The sequence below is a fragment of the Equus caballus genome, chromosome 12 (assembly GCF_041296265.1).
Source record: "Equus caballus isolate H_3958 breed thoroughbred chromosome 12, TB-T2T, whole genome shotgun sequence".
Taxonomy (NCBI): domain Eukaryota; kingdom Metazoa; phylum Chordata; class Mammalia; order Perissodactyla; family Equidae; genus Equus; species Equus caballus.
The window spans coordinates 41,907,534-41,924,027 of record NC_091695.1 but is presented as its reverse complement, the minus strand read 5'-3'; the positions used below and the strand labels follow the sequence as shown (position 1 = coordinate 41,924,027).

At 56.2% G+C, this 16,494-nt stretch overlaps 1 protein-coding gene and 1 long non-coding RNA gene across 40 annotated transcripts in view; one reads left to right on the top strand and one right to left on the bottom strand.

Annotated features, from left to right (window-relative positions):
• Positions 1-16,494, top strand: part of NRXN2 (neurexin 2) — a 107,873-nt gene that overhangs the window by 24,999 nt on the left and 66,380 nt on the right. For 26 of the 39 annotated variants that reach the window (XM_070228845.1, XM_023654345.2, XM_070228857.1 and 23 more), the window contains 3 exons: positions 1,817-1,846; positions 4,067-4,138; positions 8,382-8,683. In XM_070228845.1, coding sequence (XP_070084946.1) covers positions 1,817-1,846; positions 4,067-4,138; positions 8,382-8,683 — 404 coding nt within the window. The remainder of the gene's footprint in view (positions 1-1,816; positions 1,847-4,066; positions 4,139-8,381; positions 8,684-16,494) is intronic. The other 13 variants (XM_023654339.2, XM_070228851.1, XM_070228849.1 and 10 more) reach the window with 5 other exon arrangements.
• Positions 5,263-6,398, bottom strand: LOC138916433 (uncharacterized). Its single transcript, XR_011423701.1, has 2 exons — positions 6,049-6,398; positions 5,263-5,745 (listed from the first exon to the last, which is right to left on the bottom strand). It is a non-coding gene; the product is annotated as an uncharacterized lncRNA (long non-coding RNA).

Genomic DNA, 16,494 nt, shown 5'->3' with positions numbered 1-16,494 from the left:
CATTGAGAGGGATAAGGAATAAGACTCAGTCCAAGCACTTGGGTCCCCTTCTGTTTTGTGGATGAAACCTGTGTCTTTCCAAGAGCTGTTCTGTCCTGAGGCAGCCCTGAGCAGCTGTGGCCCCCTCCCCGACACGGCCGCAGCCCCAGAGGTGGGGAGAGACCAATGCCGCCCGAGAGACGAGAAGGGGACAGATGAACCATCTGCCCACAGGACCCAGGCCTTTGGCCCTGGCCATGCCCTTCCTGGCCTTCTCCCTGCCTTTTCTCCTGGAAGCCAGGCCTCCTGGCCCCAAGCCTTGTTCCAGAGACACCTGGAGCTCTTTACCCTTGATACTTCCATCCTGGCCTCTGCTTTCCACCCCCAGGGCACACACCTCATTGCCACAGTGCTGGGATGGTTTCCATGGGTGATGTGGAACTGCAGGGCTGTTCCTTCCCACCCTGTTGGCCAGACAACACTGTGCAGGGAGGCCGAGGGAGGGTTGAGGTTTGGTGGCGCTGGCTGGTCATCTTGGGGAGCCCTGGGGTCTCGGCCCAGCTCGGGGCCTGGTGCTGCCAGCCTCTCGGGGAGAGAGCCATCCTTGGCTGGTGTCCTCAGGGGACTGGGGAACTGGTCCCATGGGCCAAAGTCTCTCCCCCTAAGGCTGAGGAGGCCGTGGGTCAGAGGTCAAGGGGTCAAAGTAACCCTGAGAAAATCCCAGCCGATCTTGCTCTCAGTTTTGGGTACAGGTCTTCCGCTATCCTTTTTCAAAATTCAACTTTCGGGTCATCTCAGAGAGGGCTTGGCTGGAGAAAGAGGTTCCCTAGAATGATTGTGACCTCTCAGAGAGCCGGGCCCCCTGCCCGTGGGTCTCGGCCATCCTCTTCCGTCCGTGCTGTCTGGGAGCGCTGGCCCCAGTGTCCCAGCCCTCCTTGTGGAAGGATCCAAGCCCCTCTCTTTACTCCAGCGTTTCCCCTAGATTCTGCTTTCTCAAAACTACCTACTTCTGCTCTAACTTTGTCCTTCTGAGCCCCAGTTCCCTCGTTGAGCCCAGGTGTGCAGGGCGCCGGTTCTCCACATGGAGCCTGTTGGGGGCAGCTGGGAGGACTGGAACAGGACAAAACCACTTTGGTAGGGGGCTCCTGCTAGGCCCAGGCTCCTGCCCCTGTCTTCCCCTTCTCTGTCAGGCTCACCAGGTCCTGGGATCGGGTGGGGGAGGTTGGAGGTCCCCCTTGCCCCCTCAGCCCCATGCTAACAGGACACTCTCTCTCTCTCCAGGTGGCTTTGATTTTTGTGTCGTGTTTTATTTTCTCCTCCATCCGAATCGTTTTTCTCGTTGACCGTTTTTTTTTCTCTCCGCCTCCCGGAAGAAAAAAAAAAGAAAAAAAGAAAAAGGAAAAAGCAGCCCTCCGAGCCTCATGCTTCTCCTCCTTTTCCTTTTTTTTTTTCCGGCAAGAAGAAAAAAAAAGAAACCAAATTCCCTTCTCCGTGTGCAGTGACTCCCTGCCCGCTCCTTCCTCTGGTTCTGCCTGTAACCCCCACCCTCTCCGGTGCCCCCTTCTCTCTCTCTCTTTCTCTCTCCCCCTCTTGTGCCCTCCACCTTCTGTTTCGGCATCGGGCCCCGTTCCTCAGCTTCTGGGCTGGGGCTCTCCCCCGATGTCTGTCACAAGTTAAAAAGGGTTTTTAAATTGTGGCAGCAAAAAGCTTTTTTCTCCCCTCTCTCTGGCTGATTTTGATGACTCGTGTTTTCTTTGTTTCTTTCCCTTTTTCTTTCTTTTTTTCTCCTTTTTTTTTTTTTTTTCCTTTCTTCCTCTCTCTCCTTCCCCTTTCCAAGGTCCGGCTCACCTGACGTTAAACAGCGAAGGTATGGTTTGAAGCTCCGTTTGGACTGGATTGGATTGCGTTGCCCCCAACCTGCGTCTGGATTTTCTGTTCCTCTCCCTGGTCCCCTTTGCCCTCCTCCACCTGTCCCGCCTCCTTCCTGCCCTTCCTGGCCCCCTCCTCTGCCGTGTCTTTATTTTGTTGCGGGCGCTGGGCTGGGGGTGGGGGGCTTGTCCCTGTCTGTGCTCTCCCCTCCCCCTCCTCCCCCGACATGCTCCATCCACCCTCATCTCGCCTTGGTTTCTGACATCAAGAGATGTTCGAACTCCTGCCGTTGTCTCCAGTCACCTTTTTGCGTTCTGGTGGTGTATCTCGCTTTTTTTTTTCTTTCTCATGGTGGTGTTTTATTTCCTTCCACTCATTCTGATCATTCTTTCTTTTCTATGAACCTAAATAAAAAGAGAAAAGCATGGGCTGGAGAAAGAGGCTTTTAGGCTGCCTCCTTCCCCTCACCCTGTGCTGGGGTGCCCCTCCCTCCACGAGGGGAGTGAAGAGGGGACAGGAGAGACGCGTGGAGGGGTAGGACATCCCTAACCACAGCTGGCCACGGCCGCCTTCACCCTTGTATCTTTTGAACGTCTCTTGACCCTATCTGACAGATGAGGACGTTTAGGCCCAGAGAGATGAAGTGACTTGCTAGTGATTACGCGGCCTTTAATTGGTGGTGCCTTGGGGACTATTCATCTATTTTTAGCCTCCCTTCCACCAAGTCCCTACCATCTAAAAGCCCTGGTATTAGGCAAACCAGGAGACAGAGCCCAGGAGTCCTGACTGTGGTGCCCCCAGCTCTGACCTCGCCCGGGCCTCCCTGTCATTGACTCTCTTGAGATCCCCTGCCCAGGGCCGCCCTCTGTCGGGGCTCATCTTCCATAGGGCCGGGCTGGGCTCCTTAGCCTGGAGGCAGGCTGGACACTGGGCTGCAGGGAGAGACTCAGCTCTGGAATTTGGGATGGATTTAGGTCTGGGGAGGTAGAGGCCTCAGATTCTTGCAGGGAAGTGAAATTAGGGAAGAAACATGGGGAAAGAGGAAGTCCCAAGTGGGGAATCAGGACCTGGTTGGTTCACTCACATCCTTCTTGCCTCTCAGTGCCTGGTTCTGGGGTGCTGGCTGTGGCTCAGCTTTGTCATAGATGAAGGCCCGAAGGATCCAGAACGGTCCACAGCTCAGGTCTTATTCTGACTTTAGTTCTGGGGTTTGGGATTGGGGTGGGAGTAGGGCCCACATAGGGACTTTTAAACTCCTTTCTTGAGTTCACCTCATCCTGAAGCCATCCTGTGGGGTCTAGCAAAAGGGAGGCGGGCCTGGGAGCCGGGTGCTGAGGGCACAGGTCACTGGCAGGGGTGGGCGGAGAGCTCAAGCTGGCCTGGAACCCAGGCATGGTGACACGTGCCTGCCTGCTGGTGGGGGCCTTTGGAGAGGAGGCCTGGGCGCTGATGGTGGGTAGTCGGGAGTCATCCCTGAGAAAGGGACCCTCCACAAGTACGATGAGCTCCAGCCAGGCAGAACCTCCCAGCCCTTCTGAAGGCACAGCAGAGGGAGGAAGACCAAACCGAAACCACAGCCCTGCCCCAGGGAAGCCCCACAGTCTAACTGGCAAAGATGTGGACAAAGGCAACGTTAAGAACACTCACTGTAGTAGATGAACCAGGTGTAGACAGAGAACCAGGTTTGCCTCAAGGATGGGCAACGCTCAGAAGGGAGGTTTGGTGTGTGAATTGGGGCAGTTTTGGAGGAAGAGGTGCCTGTGTCAGGCTTTCAAAGGAGCTGAAGAGCATGAACTGTCACCCAGCAGAGAGGGTGTGAGCAAAGATGCAGAGTTGGGAGGAGCGTGAGCCAGAGACTGGATACGGGAGCTCAGGGCCTCCAGGTCCTGGGGCCGGGCTGTCTGCATGTTGTCAGCAGAAGGGGCTCCTCACCCAGCAGGGAGGCCTCTGCTCCCCTGGCCCGGTCTCCCCACCCCTGGGCAAAGGGCAGAAGTCTGTGGTCATGAGTCTGATGAGGTCTGTGGGGCCGATGGTCCTTGGTTTGTCAACTGGCTCTTTCCTTAGAGGCCCCGAAGCGAGTGAGTCCCAAGAGCGGCACCCACCGCCCAGCTCTACAAGCAGGCCTTCTGCCCTGGAGAGGGCCCTCCGTCACCTCAAGGCTGGGGTGGGACTGGCTGGGTAGCCCCCTGTGCCTGACTCCCCAATTCTGCTTCTCCAGTAGGGTCCTTACTGTTCTCCGAGGGGGGGGCCGGGAGAGGAGGAGCCGGCGATGTGCACCAGCCGACAAAAGGTCAGTGACCCCACGGTCCCCAGAGAGCCCAGCCCTTGCCCTCTGCAGGCTACCTGCACTTCCTGGGGGAAGCTGGGTTAGCGAAGGCGTATCCCTTTTACCCCTCTGAGGCCCGCAGGGACTGGTGGCCCACACCTCCAGTACCTGCCCTGGTGCAAAGGGCCACAAACCTCCATTTCTTTCTCAAAGCCCAGTTGTCCTATGACCTCTGTCTAGAACGTAGATGTCTCTTTGTGGCGGTTGTTCAGACCAATCCCTAGAAAGTGGCTGCACAGCAGATAACTGCTCCCCCCACCCGGCCCCCGGCATTTAACCATCACACGCTGGTTGGGAGATAGGGCATTTATAATACATATGTGTCGCACGCATCTATGACCCTTTGTGGAAGGGCTCATTGCCCTTGGTTTCCAGATGGGGAAACTGACACTTGCTAAAGCCCCCGAGGCCAGCACGGGGCCTTTTAGCCTGTCTCAGGGCTGTAGGTTTTCAGCTCCTTTTTCCGCTCTGAGGCTGCCTCTCAGAAGAGAATCTCTTCCCTAAGAGTTTACAGGGCAGTTTCACAGCCCCTCTGGGAGCCTGGTGGGTGCCAAGCGCCGGGGCTGTCGGGTCCCGTCTGCGTTCTTTAGTACGTGCCGTCCTGCTGACCTGGACTTCCGCCATCCCTGCACTCCTCCCCGGTTATTTGGTATCTCTTTCAGCTGACTCCTGCAAAAGCAGCCAGGCCATCCAACTGGAAGTGTTCCCTTGACTCCCCAGGCAAACCCAGACTCTCCTCAGCCTTCCCTTTGTCTATACATCCATTATATTGCTGGTCACACGGCATCGTACTGTCACTTACCTGTTGGCCTCCCACTAGACGGAGCTCCCTGAGGACAGCGATTGGGTATTTTCATTCGTGTAGCCCAGTGCTTTACATAGCTCCCGGCTCACACGTAGGTGTGTGCTCAGCACATTTATTTTAAATGGGTGAATGGTCTCTGTTCTCAAGGGACACACTGACGTTCTAACAAATAACTACAATAAAGCGTGTGGCACATGCGAACTGTATGAGAATCGCAGACTTCGTGCAGAGCCGTTAGTTTCTTCATTGATCTAGAGACAGGCAGCAGCACACACGTGGAAAGTTACGTACCAGCATGAGAGTCGTTTATTTATGGAATGGTTTACGGTTTATGAAGCCACCCCCGATCTGTTCTCTTTCTAGATGCCCACAGCAACCTGTGAGGTAGGCTGATGCTAGCGTCTTTGTCCAGAGGAGAAAGCTGGGGCTTAGAGGTGTTGCCTCTTGGCTAAGGTCACAGCGCTGGTGGAAGAGCCAGCATTAGTGCCCAGGTCTTCTTTCTCACATCGCACTTCCTCTCGAGGGAGCAGTACAAGATGTTACTAGGCAGTAAGTGCCAGATGAGCAGAGCAGACAGCTGTAGTGCTTGAGAGTGGGGAGGGACTGGGGGGCTGCGCTGGAGACCTTCCCAGAGGAGGGCTTTGAGCTGGGCCTGGAAAGGAGGCGGCTGCTCTGCTGCTCATGGTCCTTAGACATCCAGGACCGCAACCGCTGGTCTCTAGCCACATTTAGGTTGACTGGGGACCCTTGTGGGGCTCCACACTCCCTGGACCGTGGGAGATAAACAAGTATCAGGGATTGCCCCCACTTCCTGCACCAGGGGTTATGAGGAGCTGGAATTGCCATTCAAGTGCTGCTGGGAGTTGTAGTTTCTGGGTTCTCCTCCAGACAAAATGGAGGAGAGCACCCCCCTGGTGCTTCAGGTCTTGCTCCTCCCAGATCGGGTTTGCCCTCCGCTGAATGCACCTGGCAGGGCAGGCCCCCATCCTTACCCTGACAGAGTCCCCACCCTCCAATCCCCTGAGGCCCGGCTGCTCTCCTCCCCAGCGGGGTCTGTCTCTGTCCTTACCACCAGCCTTGGGTTTTCTTGTTCATATTCGCTCATCTCTTCTCTGTCTTGCTCCTCAAATTCCTTTGGGCTCCCTCTGGCTGCTCCAAGCCTCTTTCCACCTCGGGGCATGTCCCGGTCATTGGCAGCCGAGGACACCCGAGGCAGGCCCGGGGGAGTCGAGGAATGACCTCCTTTCTCCACCTTGCCTTGGCAGCCTTGGTCTGGCCCTGGGCCCGCCTCTCTCCTTTTCACTGGCCTCTTTTGTTCTGTCCCAATCACTGTTTCACGTGGTTGCCTTATTCTTTCCTTTCTTTCTGTTTGACTCTCCCTTTAATGATATTTTCTTTGACCGCAGTGAAGGTGAGGGAGTGGGAGGGGCGGCCTGGCTTCTGGGAGGGACTAGTAGGTGTGTGGCAAACGCAAGGTCAAACACATTCCCTTTTCTGGTCCTAGAGCCCCCTGGCTCCGCCAGTGCCTGGGCAGCTGGCCTGGTTGCTATGGAAACAGTAAGGCCCCAAGAAAGCCCTGGCTTCCGTTCCCAGAGCTCCCTGTCCTCTTTTCCTTGCTGGCCCTCTTCCCATCACCCTTACCTGTCCCCTCCTGGCTTGCTCCTTGTCTCATCCAGATTGCTTCCTGCCATCACCTCTTGCTCCCTCACTGCTCTTCAGCATCTCCATTTCCTCTCTGCCCTCAACGGCCCATCTTTCTCCCCTACAGGGCCTCTCTCTGTTCTTCCCCGCCTTCCCCTTCTTGTCTCTGCTTGACCCCTCCCCTTTGTTCTGTGGCTCTGCCCCCTGGAGCCCTAGGTAGGCAGAGGGGGCTTCTGATTGTCCTGATGTTGCCCATGCCCCCGCCAGCCTTGCTGCCCTGTGGCCTCAGGAAACCGGGCCTTGCCAGCTGCAGTGAGTGGGTGCCAGGCTCTGGGACAGCAGCTGGTGCCTTGGCATCCGGAGGCAGCGGGGACGGAGTCTATGGGCAGCCTGCCCGGAGGGAGAGAAGTGGGGCTGTTGTGTGCAGGGGAGGGGCATCCACAGAAAATGCACCCGGAGAGCTGCCACTTCCACACGTGGCGCCTGCTGCGGTGGCTCGGGCCGCAGGAGGGCAGGTGCCTTCTGAGGGTCGTACGTGTGCCCCTGCATTGTGCCCTGCTCCTTCCTGGGCCTGGGGCCTCTACTGCACTCCATTAAAGGCCTTCTGTAGGCTGGTAGTCGCCCCCATCAACCCTGTGAGGTGGGCGGGACGAGCTGTTGTGCCCTTATTTGCTGAGGAGAAGGAGGTCCCCTGCTCTTGCCTACCTCCACGTCCCCTCCTCTTCCCTCTGCATGGGCTCTGGCTCGTGAAGGTTTGGGACTGGGACCCCAAATTCCCTCCACTGAGCCTTTGTCCTCTTACTTGTCACCCACTTGCAGAACGCGACGTATCCCTAAGGTTCTGCCAGTCATTTTTGCTTCTGCTTAAAAAGTGCCAGTGGAAGGAGCCCTATTCCGGGTGCTTACACGTACGCACAAGCACACGCACACATGCATGCACGAGGGCCAGGCCTGCCCTTGCACTCTTACCCTTACCCACCTGCCTGGTGCACAGGAGACCCACACTCACCCTCTGGGGCCCCTCGGAGGCTCTCTGCCCAGGGCCCATGTGCCTGTCCTCTCAGGTTGGAGCAGGAAGCAGGGGGTGGGGGTGATAGCTGGCGTCATGGCCACCATGTGAACCCCACCCAATGGCCCGCTGCTCCCTGGCACATGTTTCTGTCACCTGCATTCCCTTCCCATGTGTCTTACCCCTGCCCACTGCTTCCCCGTTCTTCTCCTCTGCTCACTGCTGCACAACAGGCCCACTGGTCCCATTGTCCGTGGTGAGGCCTGAAACTGTCCTCGGGAGCTGAGAATGGCCATCAGCGGAGAAGAGGCAGGAGGGGAGGTGGGCCGCACGCGGGAGACCCTTGGCGTCCCAGCCACAGGGGAGGCACTCCCAGGGAGCAGTCGGTTTCTCTTCTATATCCCTGTGTTAGGGGAGTGGCCAATGGAGGGCTGGTGGGGCAGGAGACAGTGAGAGTGTCTGCTTCGCCTGGCCCTGTGGCAGCTTGGTTGTCAGCTGTCGGTGTGAGAGCCACTTAGCAGCCTCCTGCTTTGGAAGTGGACATGGGTGAAGTTGACTGACAGCAGAGGCGGCAGGGTCCAGAGAGGACGGTGGACAGGCCAGGGGAGGGAAGAGGACCTACAGCTTGCGACTGGGGCCGCAGGGCTGCAGGTGCCCAGCACCTGTGCCTGGGTGGCTGGAGGGGAAGTGGGAGGTCTGGTGAGCCCCGCCCCACTCAGCCTTGTCCCGTTTCCCCACATTGCCGCGTCCAGGCAAGGAGGAGTTTGTGGCGACCTTCAAAGGCAATGAGTTCTTCTGCTACGACCTGTCACACAACCCCATCCAGAGCAGCACGGACGAGATCACGCTGGCCTTCCGCACCCTGCAGCGCAACGGGCTCATGCTGCACACTGGCAAGTCGGCCGACTACGTCAACCTGTCCCTCAAGTCTGGGGCCGTCTGGCTGGTCATCAACCTGGGCTCGGGAGCCTTCGAGGCCCTCGTGGAACCCGTCAACGGCAAGTTCAACGACAACGCCTGGCACGACGTCCGGGTCACCCGAAACCTGCGCCAGGTAGGGGGAGCAGGAAGAAGGCCGGGGACCAGCTGCAACTGGGGAGAATGGGAGCTGGGAGAGAGGGCCGCCTGGGGTGTGGGTGCGAGGCATCAGAGCCGGGCAGTGAGTGTGGTTCTGGAGAAGACTGAGGCTTGGACCATGAGGGTCCAGGAGTGCGGTGGCACCTGGCTGGCTTCAAGGACCAGGGAGACAAGTAGGGAGGAGGCTGCAGAACTGCCCAGAGCAGGAGCCTGAGGGAGGGGGAGGGCCGGGCTCATGTTGGTGGCAGTTCCTGGGGTTTCAAGACCTGGGGCTAAGAAATTAGGTGATCTGGCGGGAGGGCGATGTGGGAATTGGGAGGAGTGAGATAAAGCCGGATGGGTGGGCCCCAGGGTGCTGTCGGGTGGGAGACTGGCCTGGCAGAGCAGCTGTGGGTGTCCTGACACAAGGGCAGGGAGGCACCGATGAAAGTCTGTGGCACGTATGGGGACAGCAGGTGGCCTGCCCTCAGGTGGGGCCTTTCTGGGGCAGAGGCAGGGATGGAGTCAGAGCACGGTGCGTGAGGGAGAGCAGGACTGGCCAGGGCGCTTGGTCCAGCCTCTCCTGTGGGCAGCACACTCCCTTCTCTTTTCCTTCCCTGTCCCTCAAAGGAGCCCAGGCTTTCCCGGCAGTCATGGCTCTTTCCGCGGCTCCCAGGCCAGCCGGTGCAGGAGCTCCGAGGCGACTCTTGGGTGGGCCCCACAGGCAGGTCAGGGCTCTTCTCTGCATCCCTTCAGCTCCTGCTCCCAGACTTGCCCCCTGGAGAGGTGCTGATGCTTCTGGGCATCAGCTTGGTCATCTTAATGACCTCTTCACCTCTCACAAGGCGCAGGGCAGCTGTGACCGGGGGGCCTTCTCTCTGGCCATGATTCTGCTTGACAGCAGCCCCCCATAGCCTGTTTCCTGCCCTGAGAAGTTCCCGCCTCAAGCAGGGGCCAAGCCAGACCCTTCTTCAAAAGCTGTGCATCCACAGTGGCTCCTGTCTCCACCTTCTGACTCCTTCCCAGGGCCCAGGTGCCTGGGCTGCTGCTGGTCATTTTCTTGGGTCCGTCGCTGTCCTTGCAGCTGGTGGCAGGGAAGCTCATCCAGTCCCACCTCCTGCAGGCTGAGTGCAACCACAAACAGGAGCATCCCACCCCCGGAGGCACGCTCTGCTGCTTTGCAGCCTTTCTCTTACCTGCTATCTTTTCTGTATTTCCTGGGCCTAGTTGTGTGGTGGCCAGCCTGCCATTGCCTCTCCTCTTTGTCTTCATCCTCATCATCCCACTGAAAATCTCATTGGTGGGGGGTCAGGATCCGCTGACCTCTTCTTCTTTGACACCACTAGGTGGTGATCTGATGGGGAAGCCTTGCCATTTAGTGCCTCCGCCTCACTGTGGGGACCCGGGCCTCCTCCTCCTGCTTTTTCCTGAGCCTGTTGCTACCTGTGGGAGCTGGGCTCCCAGCCATGTGCCCAGTCTTAGTGACCCCCGTGCTCTGAGGAGTGGTCTCCTTGGTGGGGCCTCCTCAGGGCAGTGCCCCTCTTCACGCCACATTATTCTCTGACCCAGCTGGAGGGCCGTCCTGTGTTGTCACCACTGTCTGGGCAAGCCTGAGTGTGTCATGTACATTTGTCATACTTTTTGGTGCCACACACATTTTCCTGGGAGGGAGTTGCCTCTGGTGCTTCTTGCTGGTTTCCCCCCCCCCCCAGGGCCAGTGCTGTCATGTGGGCCTGCCTTTGGCAACAAGCTGCAAGCCCGGAGTCCCTATTCACGTGTCGGTGGTCAACAAATGTATTGCTCATCCATGCAGGGGGCAGGGGGAAAAAGACATGTCCCTGCCCGCCTAGCCCTTCGGCTCTTGAGGACACAGGATGAATCTGTTAAAAGTGGACAAAGCAGAGCAGAGCCATGCAAGTGCCAACTGGGCGGCAGAAACGTTAAACGTTCTAGAACTGAAGAGACATTGAGAGGAGGGAAAAGTCTGTGGCTAGGGGAGGTGGGGAAGCCACTCAGAGGGGGTGAGGCCTGACCTCGACAGCACCCAGTATAGAGTGTGACTCATGGTAGCCTCTTCCAGGGCTCCCAGAGTTGTAGGTCCAAGCTGGCCAAGGATGGAAACCACTTCCTCCTGGCCTGTGCCACCAGATGGGTCAGAGCAGAGTCAGGTCACGTTGACCCAAACACAGTCCTTGGGGGCCAAGGAGGGTGTCTGCCTAGAGACTCTGAGAGCCCTCTTTAGAGGGGGTTTCTGGAGGGATTTAGTGGCTCCAGTCCACGTCCATCAACGGGAGGTGCAGCCCTTTATGGGCCATGGTGACCATCAGGCGGAAGGTCAGCCTCAGGCCTGTGCTCTGGATTCACGGCCCTCGCTCAGGCCTAGCCTGTGGCCGAGTCCATCCTCCCCGGGCCCTTTGAGTGCCTGTCTCTCAGGGCTTCTAAGAATAGCTTTCTGGGTCCTGTTTCCCTAGAGAGTGATTCTCAACTAAGGGCAGTGCCTGCCCCCCCCACCCCAGGAGACATTTGGCAATGTCTGGAGATATTTTGCGTTGTCACAACTCAGGGGAGGGGACTACTGGCATCTAGTGGGTTGAGGCCAAGATGTTGCTCAATACCCCACACTGCAGACAGCCACGCTGCAAGGAACACTCTGGCCCATGGGGTCGGTAGTGCCTAGGTGGAGAAACCCTGCTCCAATAAGTGTTCACAGGGTCCAGATGACGTCCTGGGATTAGAAAAATCCTTTTGTGACCCGAGGGGGTGAGGGGTTGGGGGTGGCTGGTTTGAACCAGTGTCCTGTCTCCCCAGGTTTTGTGGCCCAGGAGCAAGGATGGGAGGTGATGCAAGAAATGATGCTTGCCTCTGCCTTGCAGGGCAGATGGCCAGGATCTGAGAACACTGGGTTCCACATTGTTCTCCCCAAGTGGTGAGAATGGCCGGGGAGAATGCCTCCTGGGGCAGGCCTGCCCCGGAATGAGCGCGGAGGGGGTCTCCCTTCCCTTTGCTTCTGCAGCCGTCGGAGTGGGTCAAGACGCCAGCTCCAAAGACTGGAAGGGGGTGGAATTTTCCCCCCTTCCCCAGAACTGGATAATCGTCCCAGGAATCATCTAGAGGCCCTTAGAACATAACAGTTAGGACTGGAGGAGGCCTGGCTGTGACAGCACCTTGCTCTCTCCTCCCTCTCCCTCCGAACCCAGCCTCGAGGCCACTGTGACCGGAGGTATCTCTTGGGGAAATCTCTGCAGCAACGATTACATCTGAGGACTCTCCAGGCCTGTTTTAATCCCGGGCCCATGCCCCTCCCACCACCATGCAAGCCGAGTGCAAACTCATTTCTTCCTTAGCCAGCACCAAATTGGGAAGACAAGCTGGCTACCAAAGTATCATGGGGTGCTTCCCCCTGCTCAGCTCCCATAATGCCGCTCGTCAATGCGGAGATTTTCAGGAGCTCCCCTGGACCCCAAGGAGGGAGCCCTCCAAGGATGGGGTCCAGCAGGCGCTAGGGGCTCCCTCCCCCACTTTCCTCTCTGGCACGTCTCCAGCCCTGTCTTATGGCCTGGCCATGCCCCTCTGCGTACCCTCTCTGTGCTGGCTTCCTCAGCTCCCCTCTGTGTGCCCACGGTTCTCCTACTGACACCACCATTCACCCTCTTTTCTGCTGGGTGAAATCCTAGAGCTGGGGTTTGACTCAGACGGACTGGCTTCAAATCCCAGCTCCGCCACTAGTTCCGGTGACTTGAGGCCGGCACTTAGCTGCTGGGCAAAGTGGGAGGAGCCCATGACCACCCAAGGCAGAGCCTTAAAGCCTGGGGCCTGGCACCACTGGAGCGCCAGGGGCAAGCTGGTGTTTTTCTTTTTCAATCCTTCAGCTCACACGCCACCTTCGTCATAGAACCTTCCTTGACCTCCCACCTCCAGCCAGTGTCCCTTCTCCGTTGTATTCCAGCCCCCTCAGCGCATTCCACCTTTGTGGTCCATATCTGTGCTCACTTCTTTTCTCTCCTTCTAGGTGGTAAGCTCCTTAAGGGCTTAAAGCAGCAGCTCTTGAGTATTTTTAGTTGCTTTTTTTGGCTCATTTGGGCTCTTTCTTGAAGCCAGTTGGTGAAATTTTGGACATGAGGACCCAGCACATGTATTTCACGTGAACATCGAAAGACCTCTTGTCCTCTGGGAAAAAGTCCTCTTCACTTTACGAGCCTGGAAGAAAGCCTCTCCCACCCCCTTCTCTGAATTTTCTCAGGATTATTATTATTATCCCCTTTTTACAGCATTTCTCAGATGGCACTGTCCCATCCCCCCTCTACCAGCCGGAGTTCAAGGGTCTCTTTTCTCTTCTGTATCTCACCTAATTTTCATAACAATCCCGTGAAGTGGGAGATAGCCCCATTTTTATCAATGAGGAAATCGAGACTCAGCAGGTTAAAGAACTTGCCCAAGGTTACCCAGTCACGAATTTGTAGAATTGGGAGTCTGCCTGACTTTGAAGCTGCTCCATTTCTCTGCCTCCCGGTGGGGCGGGGGGCAGAGCTGGTGGTCGTCATTGCTGCTAAATGCAGAGGTGGCCATAGTCTGTCTTGTGGTTCTGCCATTCGTGGGTGTCCGGAATCTTGAAACCATCGGGATGTTCTGCTTGTCTCTGAGAAATGGGCCCCTCTAATCTGTGAGTGGAGCCGGCTCCTCTTCTCTGTCTTGAGCTTTGCTCGCTTAAGCGCCCAGAGATCGCCTTCATGCAGATGTCTGCGACTTCGGTGTATGATCCTCCTCCTGGCTTTCCTGAGGGGCTAGAAATACACTCAGAGTTCAAGGTGGAGATGGGGTTAAGTTACACTTGATATGGTGACTGAGCTCTCCCCTCGATGGCTTGCTGCCCTCCTCCCTCGTCATGTGCTGTCACTCTTGTGCTCCTGGACTTTGAGAACCCTCAGCCTTCATGGCTCATTTGTGAGTCTGGAGCCCCAGGCTTCCAGATCCTGGCATTTGGGAAGGCATGGGCTCCCATGTACCCCTTCCCTGTGCTGTGTCACAGGCCACCAGGAATGGGTTCCAGTGGGAGCTCCACTCTAGCCTTTGTTTGGCCGCGATTGCCCTGTTGTTGGCTGTGATCACTGTGGACTGGCTTCCGGTTCTGGAGGGGCCCCGTCTCACCCACTCCAGCCTTGCTCTTTTTCAGAGGAAGCCTGGATGTCTTGACACATTCGTGGGAGGCCCAGGCTTTGAACTCACATCTCTTCCCTCCCAATCCTGTTTCTTAATTGGCTCTTCTGATTTTTATCTTGTTAAAAATTAAAGTTGTCTGTGAAAGTTGAAAACTGTTTTTTTCTTATTTTAGTCTTCACAACCAGTTCTAATTCAAAAAGAGTAGTAGTTGGATTTTTACCTCCAATGCCCTTTTTTTCCCTGACTTGTTGGACTAGTACAGTGACACCAAACAACTCGGATTTTTATGTTATTTATTTAATTTTTTTGAGGAAGATTAACCCTGAGCTAACATCTGCCACCAATCCTCCTCTTTTTGCTGAGGAAGACTGGCCCTGAGCTAACATCCATGCCCATCTTCCTCTACTCTATATGTGGGACGCCTGCCACAGCATGGCTTGACAAGCGGTGCGTAGGTCCACACCCGGGATCCGAACCGGTGAACCCCTGGCCACCGAAGCAGAATGTGCGAACTTAACCACTGGGCCACCGGGCCGGCGCCAACTCTGATCTTTTTGGATGCAATTGGTTTAGCTGCCTTGAAACTAATTGTTCCTCGTTCTGACTAGTTGGCCTCTTCATTTCACAGTCCTCCTGGCCAGTGGTACTAACCCTTGTCTTCTGGGTTATCCGCCTTACTCCTGTCACTGCACTTGTAATTAGACCCTTGTCATCCTGCTATGTAAACTGCCTCTGCATCACTAATAATTAATATTGGTTATTCAGCACTTCTTCTAGCTGCTAAATATTGAATTCTGTTATTTTTAATTATACAAGGCCCTTATTAATTGTCTTCCTGAATTAGTCCTGTGCCCACTGCTTATAATAACTCTCTAACTAATGGGTCTGGCCCTAGACTACCTCTCCTTCTCACGCGCACACTCTCGGGGGTGCAGTTCAGTGTTTAATGGTCATGATGCAAGAGTATCCCTCCGCCTCCTGACGCCCTAAGTGAAGCTGCCTCAGTCCCTTTGACTCTCCTCCCCAAAGACCAGGGTCATTGTGAAGGTAATTGCTGCTGCTGTCTTTGGCCCTGAGAAGAGAAAATGAACTTAGAGCCACAGGGGGGTGGGGACTCTAGACACTGGGGGAGAAGCTGGCTCATAGCTTAGGGAGGAGTCATAGATTTTAGAGGTCGGTGGGCCTCCCTGTTCCTCCGTACAGTGCGGTGTTTGGGGGAGACGAATTTTGGATGCTGGCGATGGGGAGTGGAGGCTCAGCGGTCTGTGGGTGTGCATGGAAGGAGGCTGGGCTGCTGGGAAAGCCTTCCCAATTTCAGGGACTTGCAGGGGTGGTGGTGATGAGTACTTAGTTCTGGGAGGGACGGCTGCTCCCAGGAGCATAAGGGAGTGGGGATGGGGTGATGGGAGAAGCTTGGGGACTTTGTGGGAAATGCAGGAAGGAGGAGTCAGTTAGGGGTGGGAGCTGGGGGGAGGGGCGGAGGGTTCGGGATGATTAGACATGACTCGAGAGTGAGCCCTCTGCCAGCCCATGGAGGGCCAGCTTTCCCCTTCCCTTTCTGGTGGCGACTCTCTCTCTCTCCCTTTCTCAAGGAAGAGAAACGAAAACATAAAGAGGAGCTGCCCCGCTCCCCCAGGACTCCCTGGGTCTGTTTCCCCGTCCTCCAGCCCCAGGAAAAGCAGACACCCATATCCCTTCCGGTGCTCCTTGGGAACCCCTTCCCTCTGCCTCCAAATGAAGTCGCCTCTCCTGTGATTCTCTAGGGGCTTTGGCCCCTCTTTTCCCAGCCTGACAGCCAGCTGGCCCATCACCAACCAGTTAACCCATTAACTCGACATGGTCACTGGTCAGCCAGTTGGCCAGCGCCAACTCACTCTCTAGGCAGTTCTCTGGAAAGCCGTCTGGTTGACCAGTTAGCCAACAAACCCATCGTCCATGACCCGAGGCCATAGCCCACCCCTTTCTCACACCCCTCGCTCCCCTCCCTGCCATCCCCTCAACTCCCTAACATTTCAGCTGACAGGACTTACTAATACCGCATAATTGGGTCTGCTTCTTAACCCCTGCCTTCCCCCTCTCACCCTCTGTTGGAAAACCCCGTTACCGACTCTGTGTGTGTTACTAACACGCTTATAACCCAGGGGACCAAGGGATGGGCAGGGCCAGGTGGGGCAAGGTATGAGTGAAAAACCGAACTAACCTTTCTGTCTCATCTGCGGAATGTCGGCCATCTTTAAGTCTTTGCTTTCTTGGTCCAGTTTTTTGTTGTTTTCTTCTCTACTAACCAAGGTCTTTAACTGTTCTGTTCTCCTTCTCTGCAGCCGGCTCTTCCGGGAGGGGATGGGGCGGGAAGAGGAATCCAGAGGCGGGCTGGGGGAGGAACCGGGAGAAGAAGGGGTTTAATTTCTGTGTGTGTTTCATTTCTCCCTCCCATTATAATTTAATTTTCTTTAAACAAAATACTTTAGCGGGACCTAAGGTGGGAGGGTCTGAACAAATGACCAAATATATATGGATATATATTTTTCGTCCTTCCTTGAGTTTCACAGTTGGTCATTTTATTTTTCTTTTCTTTTCGTTCTGTTCTTTTGTTGTTGTCTTTGTTGGTTTTTGACCCCCCCCCCCCCCCGCCCCTCCCCATATCTCCGGTGA